The sequence below is a fragment of the Anabrus simplex genome, chromosome 3, assembly GCF_040414725.1.
Source record: "Anabrus simplex isolate iqAnaSimp1 chromosome 3, ASM4041472v1, whole genome shotgun sequence".
Classification (NCBI taxonomy): Eukaryota; Metazoa; Arthropoda; class Insecta; order Orthoptera; family Tettigoniidae; genus Anabrus; species Anabrus simplex.
The window spans coordinates 261,781,024-261,801,125 of record NC_090267.1 but is presented as its reverse complement, the minus strand read 5'-3'; the positions used below and the strand labels follow the sequence as shown (position 1 = coordinate 261,801,125).

The 20,102-nt window shown below is 37.2% G+C and overlaps 1 protein-coding gene across 2 annotated transcripts in view; it reads right to left on the bottom strand.

Annotated features, from left to right (window-relative positions):
- Positions 1–845: 845 nt before the first annotated feature.
- LOC136867205 (zinc finger protein 723) overlaps positions 846–20,102 on the bottom strand; it is a 93,826-nt gene continuing 74,569 nt past the window's right edge. For both annotated transcript variants that reach the window (XM_067144335.2, XM_067144334.2), the window contains exon 5: positions 846–2,987. In XM_067144335.2, coding sequence (XP_067000436.2) covers positions 2,096–2,987 — 892 coding nt within the window. In that variant the 3' untranslated portion in view covers positions 846–2,095. The remainder of the gene's footprint in view (positions 2,988–20,102) is intronic.

Genomic DNA, 20,102 nt, shown 5'->3' with positions numbered 1-20,102 from the left:
ATTTCATATCCTATTTAATACTATATGCAAGTAAGAACATTTACTCCCTCCTACAACATAGCAAATTGAGAACATTTTTCTTTCAAACAGTAGCTGAAAGTAGAACAGTATACAGTATTGTAAGAAATGTGCTGACAAAATGGTATTTCAAACTCTGAAAAGGCAGATAAGATACTGATCTACAATGGGTGCTGCACAGAATTCTTACAAGAAGTTAATAAAATGTTGGCATGTGTATGTAATGTGCTGATTATGTTTATTTCTTTACAAACTGTTCTGGTTGATGATGCCCTGTTATATGACAAGCAGCAACAAACCACTCATATAAATATGTTACATTATTACTGTTCCACCCTCATCCCATTTTCTCTGGTTGAAACATAATTGAACTGCTGTTTAGTGTCTCTCAAGTGTCACTTTCACATTATATTTACTCAGAACTGAATTAATATATTACACTGTAACAAATGACATTAACCTCTTCTTTCCTACTTTTAGTGATGTTAAAGACAATAGGGTTTTTACATCTAAAAATACATAAGTTTGTGTTGAAAATTATACTTCATTTTTATAATAATTAATTGTATCCAACCAAGCTCGATAGCTGCAGTCGCTTAAGTGCGGACAGTATCCAGTATTCAGGAGATAGTAGGTTCGAACCCCACTGTCGGCAGTCCTGAAAATGGTTTTCCGTGGTTTCCCATTTTCACACCAGGCAAATGCTGGGGCTGTACCTTAATTAAGGCCACGGCCGCTTCCTTCCGACTCCTAGCCCTTCCCTATCCCATCGTCGCCATAAGACCTATCTGTGTCGGTGCGACGTAAAGCAACTAGCAAAAAAAAAAAATTTGTATCCACTAATTTCATGAGCCCCTCTCCAAGCAATCTTCAGTTTTTTTTTCAAATTCCTTGTTGTTTAAGAAACAGTGCCATTGGTAGTGTTAAGCAGCTCACCCTATATAAAAAAAAGAGGGTTTTCTTTTTAGTGTTGAATACTTATTTACAAGAAGTCAGAATATGATAAATGTTTAATTTTAATGTTTAAACATTTATGTGATAATAGTCTAGAACTGGATGTGTAAAGGAATATTGCAAAAGCAGGCAGATAAAGTATACATACTGTGTATCAAATAATACCTACACAATGCGTTTGAGTAATACAGCAAAACTTGTGAATATTGCATATATGAGATTTGAAATAAAAATGGACTAAGAAAACAATATAATAATTAGAACTCTAATGGCGAATAACAGACAGAGATGTGTGACTTTTGTAAGACCAATATCGATTTCACTATACCATATGTTCTTATACGAAGAGTTTTACTTTGTATCTTGTCCATGTTTCAATTGTGTGTTATTTTCAGGCAGGATATTAAGTCATAAGTCTTCAGTGTTACAGGCAACAAAAAGTTCCAAAAAATTGTTTGAAGCTTTAGTCTGACTTTAAAACTGTGACGGACACAAAAATCCTCACTGTCAATTCTTCTAATGGTGCAGATATTTAACTTGAGATTCATTAATCTGCGAAGAGCAGATTTTCACACAACATGAAAATCAAGCAAGGGTTTGTCATGTTTTATAATGGCTTACCATCGCACTAACAAATCAACAACATTCAGTGATGCAACGATGGTAAAGGACTAGGATAGACAAGGTAGTAGCCGAGGCCTTAATTAAGGTACAGACCCCAGCATTAGCCTGGTGTGGAATAGTAAAAGTGTGGCAGATGCAATTGAAGGTATGGAGCATTTGCATTATGTGTCAACAGCAATCTGAAATATAGTCTTCAAGAAAATAATGCTGTAGCAAGTGGGCTGACATATTCTGTTGTCAAAAATCATAGTCTCAGTTCAAAGCAGTGACTACCTTGCAATATCTCTGCTACCACATGGGCAACTATTATGCAGTAAATTCAAGGGGGAGATAATATTTCACCTAAAATGTACCTTACGGCACGAATGACAAAGTATCGTGCTGGGGAACATTTGGAAAATATTACAACCATTATGCGATCACAGTAACAATGGAATGAGGAAAATAAATGGGCTAAAAGTTAAAATCTCCGACCACCGTGTGTGAGCAATTCCCACTTCTAATTAGACGTATCTTTCTGGTCTTGTTTATGGACACGCATATGTTTCACAAGAGTGGTGTAAGTTGAAAATTTGCCTCCACATTGTGGACACTCGTGGGAACCATCAACACCATGAGTTAACATATGTTTAGCAAGTACGTAACGCAAAGCAAATGCCTTGCTACACTTTGTACATTCAAACGGCCGCTCTCCTGTGTGCTTCAACATGTGTTTACTCAGTTTCGACCTCTGTGCATATTTCATACCGCATACTTCACAGGCATGCGGCTTATCCCCTGTGTGTTTTGTCATATGCGACATAAGGTAAGAACGCCGACTGAAAGAACGACAACATACTGCGCAAATATAAGGTTTTTCTCCTGTATGATTTAACATGTGCTTGTTAAGCCCTGTAGACCGCGAGAAACACTTACCACACTCATTGCAGCTAAATGGTTTCGCACCACTATGACATATCAAATGTTGTCTTAGCCTGTAAGGCTGAGAAAATGTATTTGGACATAGATGACATGAATACACCTTCTTCCTAGTATGCATTGCCATGTGCTTGTTACGGTAAGTTTCCACATGGAATGTCTTCGAACAGATAGAACATGAGAAAGGTTTTTCAGTCGAGTGGACTTTTTCGTGTTTTGTAAGGTATTGCTGCAGTGCGAACGTTTTTCCGCATATCGGGCAGGTATGATGCCCTTCTGCATGCACATGTTGATGAACTTTAAGGGCAGCTAAACGGACGAACCGCTTATCACAATGAGAGCAAGCAAATGGACGCTCGCCGGTGTGGATTATTTTGTGCCTCTTGAGGGTTGAAGGACGAGAGAAGGTCCTCCGACACAAAGGGCATTGGTGACAATTCGGAGACTCCAAGGCAGGTGTTTGTGAGCTCGACCTACAAAAAAAGAAAATGTAATGTTGTACAGCTTCTAGTATTCTAATCAATAAGAATGATGATTGTTGAAGATTGTTGTTAATAGTTTGAATGAGACACCACGGTGTCAAAATTTTGTCCTGCAGTTCTCTAACAGATTCCAAGCCATTGGAACAGAGATGTTACAGTTAAAACTCTATCAAATGCTATCAACCTTAGCCAAGATTGGAACTGTTTTTTTGGGAACAGGATGAACACTAACCTAGTGTATCTTCATACTTTTTAGAAGAAAAAGGTTAGCCCCATTAAGACCTATCTGTGTCGGTGCGATGTAAAGCCAATTGCAAATAAAGGCAGATTGTTCCCAACCATAAAATCTCCGGTCATGAAACATACACTTCATCAGTCCTGTAACATACAGACCCACTCCACTGAGAAACTTTTCATTCGTCCGATCTGTCCTGTTAACTTCTCTTCTAAGTACAATAAATCTTTCGTTGTGATTGGGTTGTGACTTTGGAATACACTTCCAGCTGATATCAGGGACTGTAAGATGTATACAAAATTTGAGACTGCAAATATTTCCTTTTGAACACCGCTGACTGTTTCGTGCGACTGGTGATGTACGATATACTATGTGGTTGGGCAATTATCGTATGGAAAAGACTATTTCAAAATTAAAACATGCAGTTATTCCCTAGAACTAATATTATCACTACTATTAGAAATAATAGCATGTATGTGAGTAATATGCATCTTTCAATTTGTGTACATAGAATGTAAGTAATCACGGTTTACCGCCATACTTTATGACGTATTATGTATAGGCCTAGTATTTGTTCTTAATGATGTATTCTTTATCAAAGCTGCTTTTTGTTTATCTTTGATGTGCATTGCTAATTCAATAACAGTATTTCTTTATTATATTGTAATTATTTGGCTGGGTGGAGTGGCTCAGACGGCTGAGGTGCTGACCTTCTCATCCGAACTTGGCATTTCCAGTGCTGTTTGAAGGTGCTCAAATACGTCAGCCTCGTGTCGGTAAATTTACTAGCACGTAAAAGAACTGCGGGACGAACTTTTGGCATCTCAGCGTCTTCAAGAACCGAAAAAGTAGCATGAACATTATTATTGCAATTATGTGGTTAAGTGTACGAGAGTGCAACGAGCCCTAACTTTGCCACTGCATTTAAATAAATAAATAAATAAATAAATAAATAAAAAAATAAATAAAATAAATAAATAAATAAATAAATAAATAAATACAAGAAGAGTTGATGATCAATCCTGAAGCATAGATCTGTGGTTCAATGCGTATGGTACTATAATGAGCAAAAAATGTTTAGAGCCATAAAGTGTATAGAGCAAGAAATTTGAGATCTGCTCATTCTTCTCCACATATGCTCCACAGGGAAAGATGCACAAATGTTTTCCAGAAAGCATTCTGCTGAAGATATTATCAAATACATTTTTTGCAATAATTGCACAGAAACTATCCTGTCAACGATAGATTCTAAAACGTTGTTATAAATATCAAATAAAACTAATTGATACATTTTTAAAATTTGTTGGATTTTACTGCATTATTCTAAAACCATAAGTATTTATATTTATATCAAAACAGAGTCAAACATTAGCCTTAACTGAAAAAAATAATTAATTTGTCAAATCTCAAGTATTTGACAGGCCCTGCAAAGTGATCTGTTGCCACAGTATTCTTCTATATACACAATAAAATAAACTTGTTTTGCATGACACTGGAGGCATACAGTTCATGACTCTTAACAAAAATGGTCCCTAATCACAGACGTATTAATATATTTTCACAAGTTCCTAATCAACACACCACAAATGAAACAAACTTCTATACAGTATTATCATTGGTTTCTCAGTTGGAGCTAGACACATTAGTCTTGACAACATTACCAGTAAGTAGCACATCTTTCTCAGACAGCACACAGTCCACAAGGTCAAGAAATCATCCAGATCCAATTTCTCCTATCGATTACTGGCAATTCTGGGTAGGTCTTGTAGATTAAATGTCAGTCAGGATGAACATTACCAAACCATTTCAATTTATACCATATGTGCCCAATGACGCATATATATATCTAGAGAACAGACAGGTCATTCTATTTGAGTGATGCTAGAAAGATGAAGGTAAGTGTTAATGACAACTGCATGATGGCCATGTGAGTGATTGTCCATAAGATCAAGTTTTAGTCAGAATGCTGTGAATACAGTTCCAGTGTTAGTTGGAGAATGTTGCCCGGCATCTTGGAGTATTAGTTTATTTATTTAGTAGCAGCCCATTCCAGCTTCGTTTGGGTGTCAACATTAATGCAAGTAACTAGTTATTTTTAAATAAATATTTGCATAAGTACAAATTAAAATAAAATATAATAAAGGTTAATATTAACATTCGATAAGTGTTAGATGAGTGACAGTACTTAAAATGAAAAGTCCTTTTAGAGTGATGCATGCATTTATTTTAATACTTCTGAATAAACTACATTTTTACTAATTTTAGATGGAATTAAACTGATTCTCTGCACTTCCTGATCTAGACAACCAAAATATAACTGGCCATAAAAAAACATAGCACTTTCAAATCCATCCCAACATAACTATTCCCTGCAAACATTTACCTTCTGATTTGTCTTTCCATTTTTGAGCTGAACAATATTGGCAGATGACACATAATACTTAAAGGAACTGATGCTTCATTTTCACAATTTATGGATGAATCATAATCAATAGTGGAACACTCTTTATCGGAGCACAAACCAGGAATATTTCTTCCCCCTTTCAGACAAAAGTGCCCAGTTCTGTTAACATATAGGCAATTGTTTCACTCATCAAAGGACACTTTCTCTCCGAGATTTGTGCCTGTTACATAAAATCAGCTTCATGGTCCGTATCGCACTTCAATAGATTCACAATGAAGTATTTATTTATTTTCCACCTAGTCGATACAATGATTGCCTAAGGCAATTTTTATTGGTCAAAAGTGGTACATGTTTCGTATATTATCAACATCTTCAGCCACATAACACAGTTTAGATGAAAAATATAAAATTGACAAAGTAATGCTTTAGAGGAAGTGTCCTTGAAATTAACATAAGATTGACAAGATTAAAACAAACAAATAACTCAAGAGAAAATATATAAATTATTTCTACAATAGAAAGCAGTCGTCAAGGAAACACTTGTACAATATTCCATAGAGAAATTGTCCTAATAAATATTCTTTTCTTAATAATCCATGAAAAAAGATCAATTTATAAATTAAAAATTATACATTTTATAAGTAATTATCGAAATGAAGAAATCCTGATATCACAGTGCGGCTCTTATTATTAATGTAGATGAAAATATAACTAATTCCTAGTTGTCAAATCTTATTAAGCCTGCTTTCCTTTGGAACAGTAACTCCTGTCATTCTTTCACAGTTTTGCGCCGGGTGTAATATTGATGATGCGTTCTTCCTTGTTCTTGCACCTGAGGAGGAGGAGGAGGAGCGGGGGATATAGGTGTGTCAAGAACTTCCTTGCTGTCACCTATAGCTTCAACTGAGGAGGAACAAGTTGTAGGGCTATCTGTAGGTGGAGAAATTCCAATTCTTTTTTCTTGATCCTTCTCAAGCATTTTCAAATATACTAGAATTTGATAATATAATGGATTCTTATATTCTACAGCCTCATTAAGGTTATCATTTTTCTTTACAAGTTGGTCTAGATGAATGTTAAAAAAGGGCAGCTTAATGAACACATATGAAGACCTGTACATTCATCTAGACCAACTTGTAAAGAAAAATGATAACCTTAATGAGGCTGTAGAATATAAGAATCCATTATATTATCAAATTCTAGTATATTTGAAAATGCTTGAGAAGGATCAAGAAAAAAGAATTGGAATTTCTCCACCTACAGATAGCCCTACAACTTGTTCCTCCTCAGTTGAAGCTATAGGTGACAGCAAGGAAGTTCTTGACACACCTATATCCCCCGCTCCTCCTCCTCCTCCTCAGGTGCAAGAACAAGGAAGAACGCATCATCAATATTACACCCGGCGCAAAACTGTGAAAGAATGACAGGAGTTACTGTTCCAAAGGAAAGCAGGCTTAATAAGATTTGACAACTAGGAATTAGTTATATTTTCATCTACATTAATAATAAGAGCCGCACTGTGATATCAGGATTTCTTCATTTCGATAATTACTTATAAAATGTATAATTTTTAATTTATAAATTGATCTTTTTTCATGGATTATTAAGAAAAGAATATTTATTAGGACAATTTCTCTATGGAATATTGTACAAGTGTTTCCTTGACGACTGCTTTCTATTGTAGAAATAATTTATATATTTTCTCTTGAGTTATTTGTTTGTTTTAATCTTGTCAATCTTATGTTAATTTCAAGGACACTTCCTCTAAAGCATTACTTTGTCAATTTTATATTTTTCATCTAAACTGTGTTATGTGGCTGAAGATGTTGATAATATACGAAACATGTACCACTTTTGACCAATAAAAATTGCCTTAGGCAATCATTGTATCGACTAGGTGGAAAATAAATAAATACTTCATTGTGAATCAATTTGTGCCTGTATCGATCAGCTGAGAGACGGCTATTTCACTCAGCAAACGATTCTGCATTTCTCTGTGAATTATGCCTACTTCGATCTAAGGACAGGCGATTATTATGATCAACAGATGACTCCTCACGCAAGTTAGGTTATGTGTGTATAACTGAAAACAATTTCTCATATGTTACAGGATAGGTTATATATTTAGACTACTACATGTCTATATATATAGCTCATCTTTTATAGGTTATGTTATGTTTATCACTTGTAAATAGTCCTTCATATATTCCAAATATTTAGGAAACTTCTAGTGGTACATGTATTGACTCAAGAGAACTCTGGATTAAGGTTACATTATGCTTATCACTTGTAAATAATATTTTTGTGTGTTTCAAGTTGCTCAGGAAGATTCCAGTTGTATGAATGTTGACTTAAGGACATCTGTATAGTATTCTGTCTTTCTAAATATCCTTAGGTAATAAGCTGTAATGACAAACTCGTTTGAAGAGATTTCTAGACCCAAAACTCACCAAGGACTTTTGGATGTTAATTGTCCAACCCTCCCGGTAACTTGTTAAGACTATTATGTTGTGAGAAACCAGAATTATCCAGTCATAGCCAGTGCATATGTATATAAAGAGTGTTGAAGCCAGTCAATAGTAGTCCAGTTGTTATATAGCGGGTTGCAGTTTTACCAATACCACTTACCGGGTCAATCGTGATTTACTGTGTAGTTTGTATGAGATATTGTAGTGATGTGATGATGGTATTATGAGTACAATGCAATGAAATTGAGTTGTGTGAGACTGATGTCGATTCCACGTGACAAATCAATTGTCAATTAAGAATTAACCTGTATATATTTCTACATGTTATTATACTGAATGTGTCTTTAATAAAAATATATCAAAATGATTGTTCGTGGTGCGAGTTACTGCTGTGTCCTACTACAGCAATGGCTGAATGGTCTAGTCAGTAGTCCTGAGAGTCAGGTTACCACTTGCTATGGAATGGGAGTAGATATCGTGGACATATTCTGAGTCATGGCCCTCCTTGTGTTCAGGTGAATAGGACTATACAATCCACCAGTGGTCCCTAACCTATTAAAGGAAAGAGTAACAGAATCCCACTCCCACTTGACTGTCGAGGGGCTCCTTGGAAACAACTTGGTGAACAAAATGGAATTCAATGGTGAGCTATCAGTATCAGTGGGGCTTATGGAAGAAAGAAAGTAGAACTGGCTGAGTCAGCAAAGAGGATGTATCAAGATGTGCTAGAAGTAAATGATATTTGGGTAAGGGAAGATGAGGAAGAGATAGGACATTATAAAATGTACTTTAGAGGTGTTAAAAAGGAAAGGGCAGTGTGGGGAAGGACTGTTGATCATCATGAATACTATTGTAAGCAACATACTTTCTTTTAGGGCATGTGAATGAGCGAATGATATGGGTAGATTTGGTAGCTGAAGGAATTAGAACAAGAACTGTCTCAGTGTATTCACCTTGTGAAATTACAGATGAGAATGAAGTTGACAAGTTTTATGAAGCATTGTGTGACATCATAGTCAGGGTCAACTGAAAGGATAAGATTTCAATGCGAGAGTTAAAATAGAACCGAAGGATATGAAAGGGTGATTAGTTAATATGGAATGTGGTGAAGACATGAAAGCTGATAAGAATGGGAAGCATTTGCTGGACTTCTGTGCCAGAATGGGATTAGCACTTACAAATACATTCTTCAAGCATAAGGTTATTTACTGCTACACATGGGAGGGTAGGGACACCAGATCCATAATAGACTATATGTTAACAGACTTTGAATTCAGAAAATCTGTTAGGAATGTGCCGGTTTTATGGGGAATTTTTGATAATATGGACCACTATCTGATCTTTAGTGAAATAAGTATCTCTAGACCTAGAATAGAAAAACTGAAATTTGAGACAAATAAGAAACTCCAGGATGAGGAAATTAGAAGTACAAGGATATGATCAGAGAAAAATTCCAAACAATGGACAGTAATCAGGTTTAGGATATAGAATGAGAATGAATGGAATATAGGGATGCTGTAGTAGAAACAGCAAGGTAATGTGTAGGAACAAAGATGGGGAAAATGAAACATCTTGATGGAATGATAAAGTAAGAGCAGCTTGTTAATGTAAAAGGAAGGCGTATCAGAAATGGCTCTAAACAAGGATTAATGCAGACAGGGAATTGTACCTCGATGAAAGAAACAGAGCAAAACAAATAGTTATTGAATCCAAGATGAAGTTGTGGGAAGATTTTGATAATAATTTGGAAAGGCTAGGTCAAGCAGCAGGAAAGCCTTTCAGAACAGTAATAAAGCATCTTAGGAAGGGAGGGAGAAAGCAAATGAACAGTGTTTTGGGGAAATGAGGTAAACTCATAATAGATTCCAGGGTGTCACTGGAGAGGTGAAAGGAATATTTTGAAAATCTTCTCAACATAAAAAGAAATCTTTCTGGTGATGTTGCAAGCAACCAAGCTCATGGGAAGGACAATGATATTGGTGAAATTACACTTGATGAAGTGGAAAGGATAGTAAATAAATCCATTGTCATAAAGCAGTAGGAATAGATGAAGTTAGACCTGAAATGGTGAAGTATAGTAGGAAGGCAGGGATGAAATAGCTTCATAGAGTAATAATATTAGCATGGATTATGAATAAGGTACCTTCTGATTGGACAAAAGCAGCAAGTGCACTTATATATAAGCAAGGAAACAGGAAGGATTGCAACAAACTATTGAGGCAAGGTATTCTCTGACATCTTGGAAGGGAGGATGTGATCAGTGGTTGAGAGGAAGTTGGATGAAAACCAGCATGGTTTCAGACCACAGAGGGGCTATCAGTATCAGATATCCAGTATGTGCCTGGTAACTTGAAAAATGCTATAAGAGGAATAGACAGTTATATTTGTTTCATACACCTAAAGAAGGCTTATGAGAGAGTACTGAGGGAAAAGATGTTTGTATACGGGGGACTATGAAATTAAGAGTAGATCATTAAAAGCAATCAACGGTGCTTATGTTGACAATTAAGCTGCAGTGAAAACTGATGGTAGAATGAGTTCTTGGTTCAAGGTACTTACAGGGGTTCGAAAAGGTTGTATTCTTTTCCCTTTGTTGTTCATAACTGACATGGAACATCTGCTGAAAGGTATTAAGTGGCAGGGAGAGATTCAGTTAGATGAAAATTTAGTAACCAGTCTCACCTGTGCTGAAGGCTTGGTCTTAATGACAGATTGTGCTGAAAGCCTGCAGTCCAATATCCTGGCACTGGAAAATAGGTGTAATAAGTATGGTTTAAAAATTAGCATTTCCAAGCCTAAAGCGATGTCAGATTGGGGATACAAAGCTGGAATGGGTAAATAATTTCAAGTATTTAGGATGTGCATGTTCTCCCAGGATGGTAGTATAGTGAGAGTGAATCAAGGTGCAGTAAAGCTAATACAGTAAGCTCACAGTTGTGATCAACAGTATTCTGTAAGAAGGAAGTCAGCACTCGAACAAAACTATCTATAGATTTATCTGTTTTTAGACCAATTTTGCTTTGTGGGAGTAAAGGATGGGTGGACTCAGGATATTTTGTTCATAAGTTAGAAGTACTGTAAAAACCTTGTTTATCCAGCCCTTGTTGATCCGGGTATCCAGATAATCCAGATCAGATTTGTTGACATTCTAAAATTTTAATGCTCACATTTTAACTACGATAGCAAGAATGTAACTTTAAGAATGCCAAAATACTTGCTTTTTAGTTTGATTCATTGTAGCATTCCTGTATAGATTGTACAATAAACTATGGTAATACTTTACTATAAAATGCTTTTTGTTGAATTTAAGAAAGGTTTACCAGAGTGTCAAAGGGCACTATGATGGAAGAATTAATTGTAGCGACATGCTCAGCTACAGCAGACAGTGAGAAAGAAGATGACATGGACAAGGCAGGAGTGAACACACTGCAACAGCGGACGATATATGCAAATGCTGCGTGCCAGCTGACAAATATCATGGTGTACTTGGAGCATCAGCCCAATACCACTCCCGCTGAACTATTAATGATAAAGCATTTGCGTGACAGTACTTCATTCAAATGCCACATGTGTTTGAAACAGAAGGCAGTGGACTAATCTTTAAGAAATTGTGTGATTTTATGTAATTAGGATTTTTATATTTGTCCTGTAAACAACACTATTATGTACATAATTTTGTTACAAAATATAATTTTTATCTTCATTAACGGTAAGTCTGCTTATTTAAGGATTTTGTTTTGCTTACTTCAAATATAACCCGGATTTTCGATTGTCCGGATTGCCTATGGTTCCAGTTAGCCCAGATAAATGTAGTTTTACTGTAACAGACATGAAGGTAGCGACAATGATTGCTGGTATAAACAGGTGGGAACAATGGCAGAAGAGTACTCAAAATGAAGAGACAAAGGATAAGTTAGGAATAAATATGATGGATGAAGCTGAATGCATAAACTAGTTTTGGTAGTGGGATCATATGAGGTGAATGGTGAGGATAGGTGTACACGCAGGTTTACAAAATGGAACAGTGCCCAGAATCAAAAATTTCAACTGTACATAATAAAATTTCGCAGATCAATTCCCAAATTAGAGACATCATGAATCAATTAACACAGCAGATAGGATATCAGACATCGGGTCAAACCTGAGACAGGTTGAGCAGATCGATTGTAAGGTAAGCCAGCTGGAAGGAGACATCTCGAACCTCAAGGAGGAGGTGGAAATCCAGGTTTCTGGCATCAAACAACAGGTTGATGGGAGAATTTTTATTGTCGGGGGAAATTTTGGAAGCAATATCTCTGCCAATGAGGGAAATTTTGGAAGCCGTATTTCTGACATTGAAGGAACATTAGAAAACAAGATTTTGACCATCAAAGGGGATGTGCAGAATATGAGAGAGAGCATCCTTCACATGGTAGAAGACAGATTAACTCGAACAGGACCAATCACCACACCTTCAACCCCTCAAACCTAACCAGCAATACAGGACACCTATATCCAATGGTGATTAGAGAGCCGTCTGGAATTCCATGGATGACTGGAAGATAACCCGACTAGCTTCAATGAGGGATCGGTCAGTCTACTAGGAAGGCTAATCTAACAGAGAACATCTTTGTTCAACTTGCCACACCACAGTAAAGGGGATAAGCCGCTACTTGGTGGAATAAGGAAGCTACTGACTGATGCACAACCCACCGGCATGAGAGCTAGCACGTTCGTCCTCCATAAGTACCAGCTCTTCAAGTGGCTACATCCTGAAGGAAGCGAACACTAGATCTTACCAGACATCATAGATATTTTTTTAAAGAATGAAGCCATACTTTTCAGTGTCGACTTAGTTAAATGTAACAAAAAAATTTTCAGTCTGTCAAACACACTGCATTCAAATTACTTCATTCTTAATAAATTATTTGGCCAGTCAGGCAAATCATGAAGCCAAAAAATAAATGCAGTGTATTTGACAGACTGAAAAGTTTTTGTTATATTTAGACATCGCGAAGTTACTCCACGATAAGATTACACTCCTAGTGAAGCTATAGCAACCAAGATCCTTTGATGATCTGCATAGAATCATTGTCCAGTTGGAAGATGAACACAAGAGTAAAGCAACAGAAGAGACCAGCTTGGTTAAGAAATGCTACCAGTGTGGACGAACAGGACACCCAAAGATCAAATGCCTAAATTTGGCGTCAGAAAACTAGGCCCGGCCCATTCTGGATTGAGTGAGTATGGGATCGGGAACAGGAATGTGCCTCAAGACCTGACAGACAAGCAGCGCTGGTCAAGTAGGAAAGGGATTGGTCATATTGTGAGCAGAACAGGCCAATCTCGCCCAGTTATCATCTTGAGGATAGGCAACAAGAATTTCTCAGCCATACTCGACAGCCAAGCAAGCCACTCATTTGTAAATGGGACTGTTGCCAGATTACTACCGCCTATGAAGTCTCACAATCTCAGAAGGGTAGTGGGAGCAACAGACGGGATAACCTATTCCATCCAAGGAGAGACTAACCTAACTGCTAAATGCATGGACCTGCCTATTGTCATTAACATTGCAGTGATTCAGAACCTAATACCTGACATTGTATTAGGTCATGACTTTTTAGTAAAATACAAGGTGATCCTAGACTATGCAGCTCATGAAGTCTTCTTTTGGAAAAGACAGACGTCTGAGGGCTGCCTGGCACGATGAAAATCTCTAGACTCGCAATGATGTGGAAGTCGACATAGACCCGGGAGATATCCAGTTACATGTAATAAATATCATTTTTGGTCCGTACTGATGATATTTGATTGGAATAATAACAGTAAGTTATTTATTAAATAGACCACCTAATCAATACAAAGTCTAGTCTTGGATGATTTACATAGATTTGTTAACTAATAGTGGTACATGTTTCGCCTTGTATGAAGGCATCATCAGCCATTGTCTTAACCTTAGATTGAAAATAAGTGTCTAATTAACATGCAATAATGAAATGAATTTTAAAAATCTTGAAGAGATTTGAAGTAAAATAACGTTAAAAATAACAATGATGGTTTAAAAAATATACAATATGATGAGTTACAATGGTGGAAGTATTAACAAAGTTAACATTAGGACGCTGCTATAATAAGTACAATGGATAAAACAACAGACTGTTATACAACAAGTAGTAAGATTGCTATAAAAATAAAGTCGACTGTCTGGCGGTTACAATTAGACGATGGCGAAAAATCATATATAGTCAAAATAATGAAGAGAGAATAAAAGTCGAAGGTTGGTCGAGAGATCCGAAGTTAATCATAATCTTGAAGATAAAAGACGAAAGTCAGAGGCATATGGTGAAGTTGTAGAACACATTGAGGATATGAAGTTGTAGAATAGAAATTGAAGAACAGTATTAAATTGGATCTCTATGGACCATCTCAAATTTGAAGCAATGCTCAAATGTTGCAAAAATGTGAGTTTGTTGATATTCTAGTTGAAAAGGCATATAATAGTGGAATCTGTAAAAGGAAACAAGAAACGTAGAGTTAATTGTGTGAAAAGATGTTTTAAAAATATTGAAGTAGAATCGTGTACACTTACCATTTGACGATGACAAAGATAACTTGTAACGTTATGAGTTAGAAGTATTTGCAACAGTAGACTTCTTACTACATGTGTTATAGCTGAAGGTTTGTGTTGGAGGGGGATCTGTTTGTGGTGATGTAACTATTGGCTGGTTTGTAGTACTTGGAGGGGGGCTGCTATTAGTGGGAGAGAAGGAGGAGAGTGTATTACTGCGCGTGTTGTATCGGTGTAAGGCCATTGGAGGGAGCAATGTTACAGTAGGTGTGGCTATGGGTTTATTAGATGTATTTGAATTAGAGGTACTAGTGGTGAGGGGAAGGGAGGGGAGTGTATTAGCTGTAGAGGAGGTGGGAACGCTAATTGATGCGAGGTTGAAGATTTTTAAGAATATGTTGGTGAGGGGAGTTGATTCTCGTAACAGAAGAAGAATCTGTTCATACAAGAGGCTTTTTTTATCAATAGTGTCATTTAGGTTCTTATCTTTATTAAAATGCTGGTCGAGGAAAATGAATAAATTTTCATATTCTGTCAGTCATAAGTTTACTTTTATCGACTCTTTTGAGGATATGGAGGTCTTGTTCTATTGTGGTGAATTTATGCCCTGTGTCCCTCATGTGGTTGGCCATTGCAAAGAATTTATTGTGTTTTTGAGCATTGTAATGCTCAGCGTATCAGCCACACAGATGTAAATATTTACCTTTATTTCCAACAAGGTGACGTGATCAGCTGGGAACATCCATTTTACTCACTCCTGCCTTCTACTTAGATGTTTCTAGTACTAAGATCAGTTGGAAGCCATGATCTGTGTGGCGTACAGTATATGATACTGCAGTTCCCAATCACAATTTCACATTCGGAACAGTGACAAAAATGAAAACCCAGAAGTATCATATATGATACCTAGGAACCAAGGAGAGTAGTCAGTTTTTAGAATTGGTGTTGTGCTTCAGTAGTCCCGGAGAACAGGTTTACAAATCAAGTATATATCACTACTGCAGAAAAAACTTTAGTTCATTCAATGTCACAGTACACATACTGATTTAGGCTTCAAAGGGCCTTCTTGCTTCTTTAGATTTATCTGCTGTAAGGCATATCTGCTATTTTCCACCTGGATAACATTCAACTCATTACTGTCCAAAAATAAACTTCTGGAGGTAAAGATTCTGCAGAAACACCAAGATTATTAGCATTCAGTCCTGATATGTCAGAAAAAGTGAGCCTGTTCACACTGGAGCAACATTTTGTTTGCCTCTCACCTGCCTTCATCTTTTCGTGACCGGTTATTCTGGTGCCATCCTGTGAGACTACAAAAACTTAATTTTCTTCTTCACAATCACTTTTGTACAGATCAGAATCCAAATCGTTTATAAGTTCCATAATAATGTTAACTTATCTATGGGCTGTATTTATGCAAAGGATTTCCTTTACATGTACTAGATCTGGGATCCATATCTTGATGTACATTATCAATCACCTACTTGAGAGATGGTTGCAGACTGTTCACTCAGTACAGTCTCATTCTAAATCTGCAAAGTCATATAATCTATCATTGGAACACACGCACATCAATTTGAGCTTTTCTAACCGGAGTGGCGAGGAGTACATACATATCATAATTAGGTAAGATCTAGCTTAGCGCACATGGCTATGAAACACTGTCCCAAGGCTGCACCAACAATCACTACTAAACGATAACACCGTCTATCAGTAGTAAAAGGCAATCGACAACACATTAAGACAACAACTAATTCAATAACATTAATAGCATGCGAGCAGCTGAATTTCAAAGTCCATGGTAGTAGTATTACTAACACAGACATTCAGGTGCATGGCACATGGTATTAATATTACTATCGTCGAGTGTTTAGTGTTAATATACCATATTTTCTGGAGTAAATTATTAACTTTTTCCAACAAAAAATTTAGGTATAATTTTGAGTAAGTTATTAAGTAAGTTATCCCTCCGTTCATTTATTTTTTTGCAAAATAAGTTACTTTATTTTTTAATTTAAAATTTTTCCCCCGTAAAGAATGGCTAAGGAGCGCGAGTGTACTTATTGTGGGTGTGGTGAGGCATTGAGGGGTATGAGGGAGGAGTTGGAAAGTTTGAGGGAGATAATTAGGATTCTCACAGAAGACAGGAAGGAAGATAGGACTCCCTCAAACAATGTACAGGTTACAGTAGGTGTACAAGAGGGAGGGGAAGGAAAGGGAGGAGTTGTAGAAGACAGGTGGTCTAATGTTCTAAGGGGAAGGAGATTGCAGGCCAAGGGCTCTACTCAGGATCAGAATTCAGGACAGGTGTCTGTGCGAAATCGGTACGAGTCACTCCAGGTAGAACAACAGAGGGAAGATGAGGGACAGGGAACTGTTGCTGAGATGCATGGAAGTAGGAGGAAGGGAAAAGGTAGGAAAGGGAAATGTAGAGTAGAGGATAGGAAAAGACAGGTGGAACAGGGTCATGGGAAGGAGAAAAGGGAGGAGGAAGTAGCTTCTGCAGCTATCAGGAAAGATAGGGCTGACCAGGAGGGGAGGGGATCAAATGAGGTGGGTAGGGTTGAGGCTCTGGTCATGGGGGATTCCATCGTTAGACACATGGGGAAAGTGTGTGGAGGAAAGGGAACCAGGGTAGAATGTTATCCAGGAATTAGGTTGAGGCAGATGTTGAGGAAAGTAGAAGAGAGGGAGGAGGGGACGGAGAAGGTGGTAGTGTTTCATGTTGGTACCAACAACGTAAGGCAAGCTGATATAAGTACCAACATAGTTGGAGATGTGTGGGATCTGGTAAATGCAGCACGGGTGAAGTTTAAGAAAGCGGAGATTGTTATTAGTGGAATACTGTGTAGGAGGGATACTGACTGGAGGGTGATTGGGGATTTAAATGAGACTATGGAGTGGGTATGTGGGAAACTGGGAGTGAGATTTCTAGATCCTAATGGGTGGGTAGGAGATAGGGATCTGCGCTCGGATGGCCTTCATTTAAACCGCAGTGGTACGTATAAGTTAGGAAATTTGTTTGGAAGGGTAATAGGGAGGTACATTCAGGGAAACGGGATGGCCTAGGGAGCGGTGATAAGGGAACAGGGAACTGGAAATCAAGTAGGGATGACATAAAATTGTTAGTGTTGAACTGTAGAAGTGTTGTAAAGAAAGGAATAGAATTAAGTAATTTAATAGATATATATTTACCAGATATTGTAATAGGAGTTGAATCATGGCTGAGAAATGATATAATGGATGCAGAAATTTTCTCACGGCACTGGAGTGTGTATCGTAGAGATAGGATAGGAAAGGTGGGAGGGGGAGTTTTCATTCTGGTGAAAGAAGAATTTGTAAGCTACGAAAAAGTTAAAGATGAGACACATGAAATTCTAGGTGTAAGGCTGATTTTTAAAGATAATAGGCAACTTGATATATTTGGAGTGTACAGATCGGGAAAGGGTAGCACTGATGCGGATTCGGAATTATTTGATAGGATAGTCAGCTATGTGGGAAACGACATGGAAAGAAATGTGATTGTAGCGGGAGATCTGAATTTGCCAGATGTAAATTGGGAAGGAAATGCAAACGACAGGAAGCATGACCAACAAATGGCAAATAAGTTAATATGGGAAGGACAGCTGATTCAGAAAGTGATGGAACCAACCAGAGGGAAAAATATCCTGGATGTGGTGCTGATAAAACCAGATGAGCTCTATAGGGAAACTGAAGTAATAGATGGTATTAGTGATCACGAAGCTGTTTTTGTGGTAGTTAAAAATAAATGCGATAGAAAGGAAGGTCTTAAAAGTAGGACTGTTAGGCAGTACCATATGGCTGATAAAGCAGGTATGAGGCAGTTTCTAAAAAGTAACTATGATCGGTGGAAAATGGTAAATAAAAATGTAAACAGACTCTGGGATGGGTTTAAAGAAATCGTTGAGGAATGCGAAAACAGGTTTGTACCATTAAGGGTGGTAAGGAATGGTAAAGACCCGCCTTATTATAATAGAGAAATAAAGAGACTAAGAAGGAGGTGCAGACTGGAAAGAAATAGAGTTAGAAATGGCTGTGGAAGTAAGGAGAAATTGAAGGAACTTACTAGAAAATTGAATCTAGCAAAGAAGGCAGCTAAGGATAACATGATGGCAAGCATAATTGGCAGTCATACAAATTTTAGTGAAAAATGGAAGGGTATGTATAGGTATTTTAAGGCAGAAACAGGTTCCAAGAAGGACATTCCAGGAATAATTAATGAACAAGGGGAGTGTGTATGTGAGGATCTTCAAAAGGCGGAAGTATTCAGTCAGCAGTATCTAAAGATTGTTGGTTACAAGGATAATGTCGAGATAGAGGAAGAGACTAAGGCCAAAGAAGTAATAAAATTTACATATGATAACAATGACATTTACAATAAGATACAAAAGTTGAAAACTAGAAAAGCGGCTGGAATTGATCAGATTTCTGGGGATATACTAAAGACAATGAGTTGGAATATAGTACCATATCTGAAGTACTTATTTGATTATTGTTTGGTCGAAGGAGCTATACCAGATGAATGGAGAGTTGCTATAGTAGCCCCTGTGTATAAAGGAAAGGGTGATAGACATAAAGCTGAAAATTACAGGCCAGTAAGTTTGACATGCATTGTATGTAAGCTTTGGGAAGGCATTCTTTCTGATTATATTAGACATGTTTGTGAAATTAATAACTGGTTCGATAGAAGGCAATTCGGTTTTAGGAAAGGTTATTCCACTGAAGCTCAACTTGTAGGATTCCAGCAAGATATAGCAGATATCCTGGATTCTGGAGGTCAAATGGACTGTATCGCGATTGACATGTCTAAAGCATTTGATAGGGTGGATCATGGGAGACTACTGGCAAAAATGAGTGCAATTGGACTAGACAAAAGAGTGACTGAATGGGTTGCTATATTTCTAGAAAATAGATCTCAGAGAGTTAGAGTAGGTGAAGCTTTGTCTGACCCTGTAATAGTTGAGAGGGGAGTTCCTCAGGGCAGTGTTATCGGACCTTTATGTTTTCTTATATATATAAATGATATGAGTAAAGGAGTGGAATCAGAGGTAAGGCTTTTTGCGGATGATGTTATTCTCTATAGAGTGATAAATAAGTTACAAGATTGTGAGCAACTGCAACGTGACCTCGAAAATGTTGTGAGATGGACAGCAGACAATGGTATGTTGATAAACGGGGCTAAAAGTCAGGTTGTGAGTTTCACAAATAGGAAAAGTCCTCTCAGTTTTAATTACTGCATTGATGGGGTGAAAGTTCCTTTTGGGGATCATTGTAAGTATCTAGGTGTTAATATAAGGAAAGATCTTCACTGGGGTAATCACATAAATGGGATTGTAAATAAAGGGTACCGATCTCTGCACATGGTTATGAGGGTGTTCAGGTGTTGCAGTAAGGATGTAAAGGAGAGTGCATATAAGTCTGTGGTAAGACC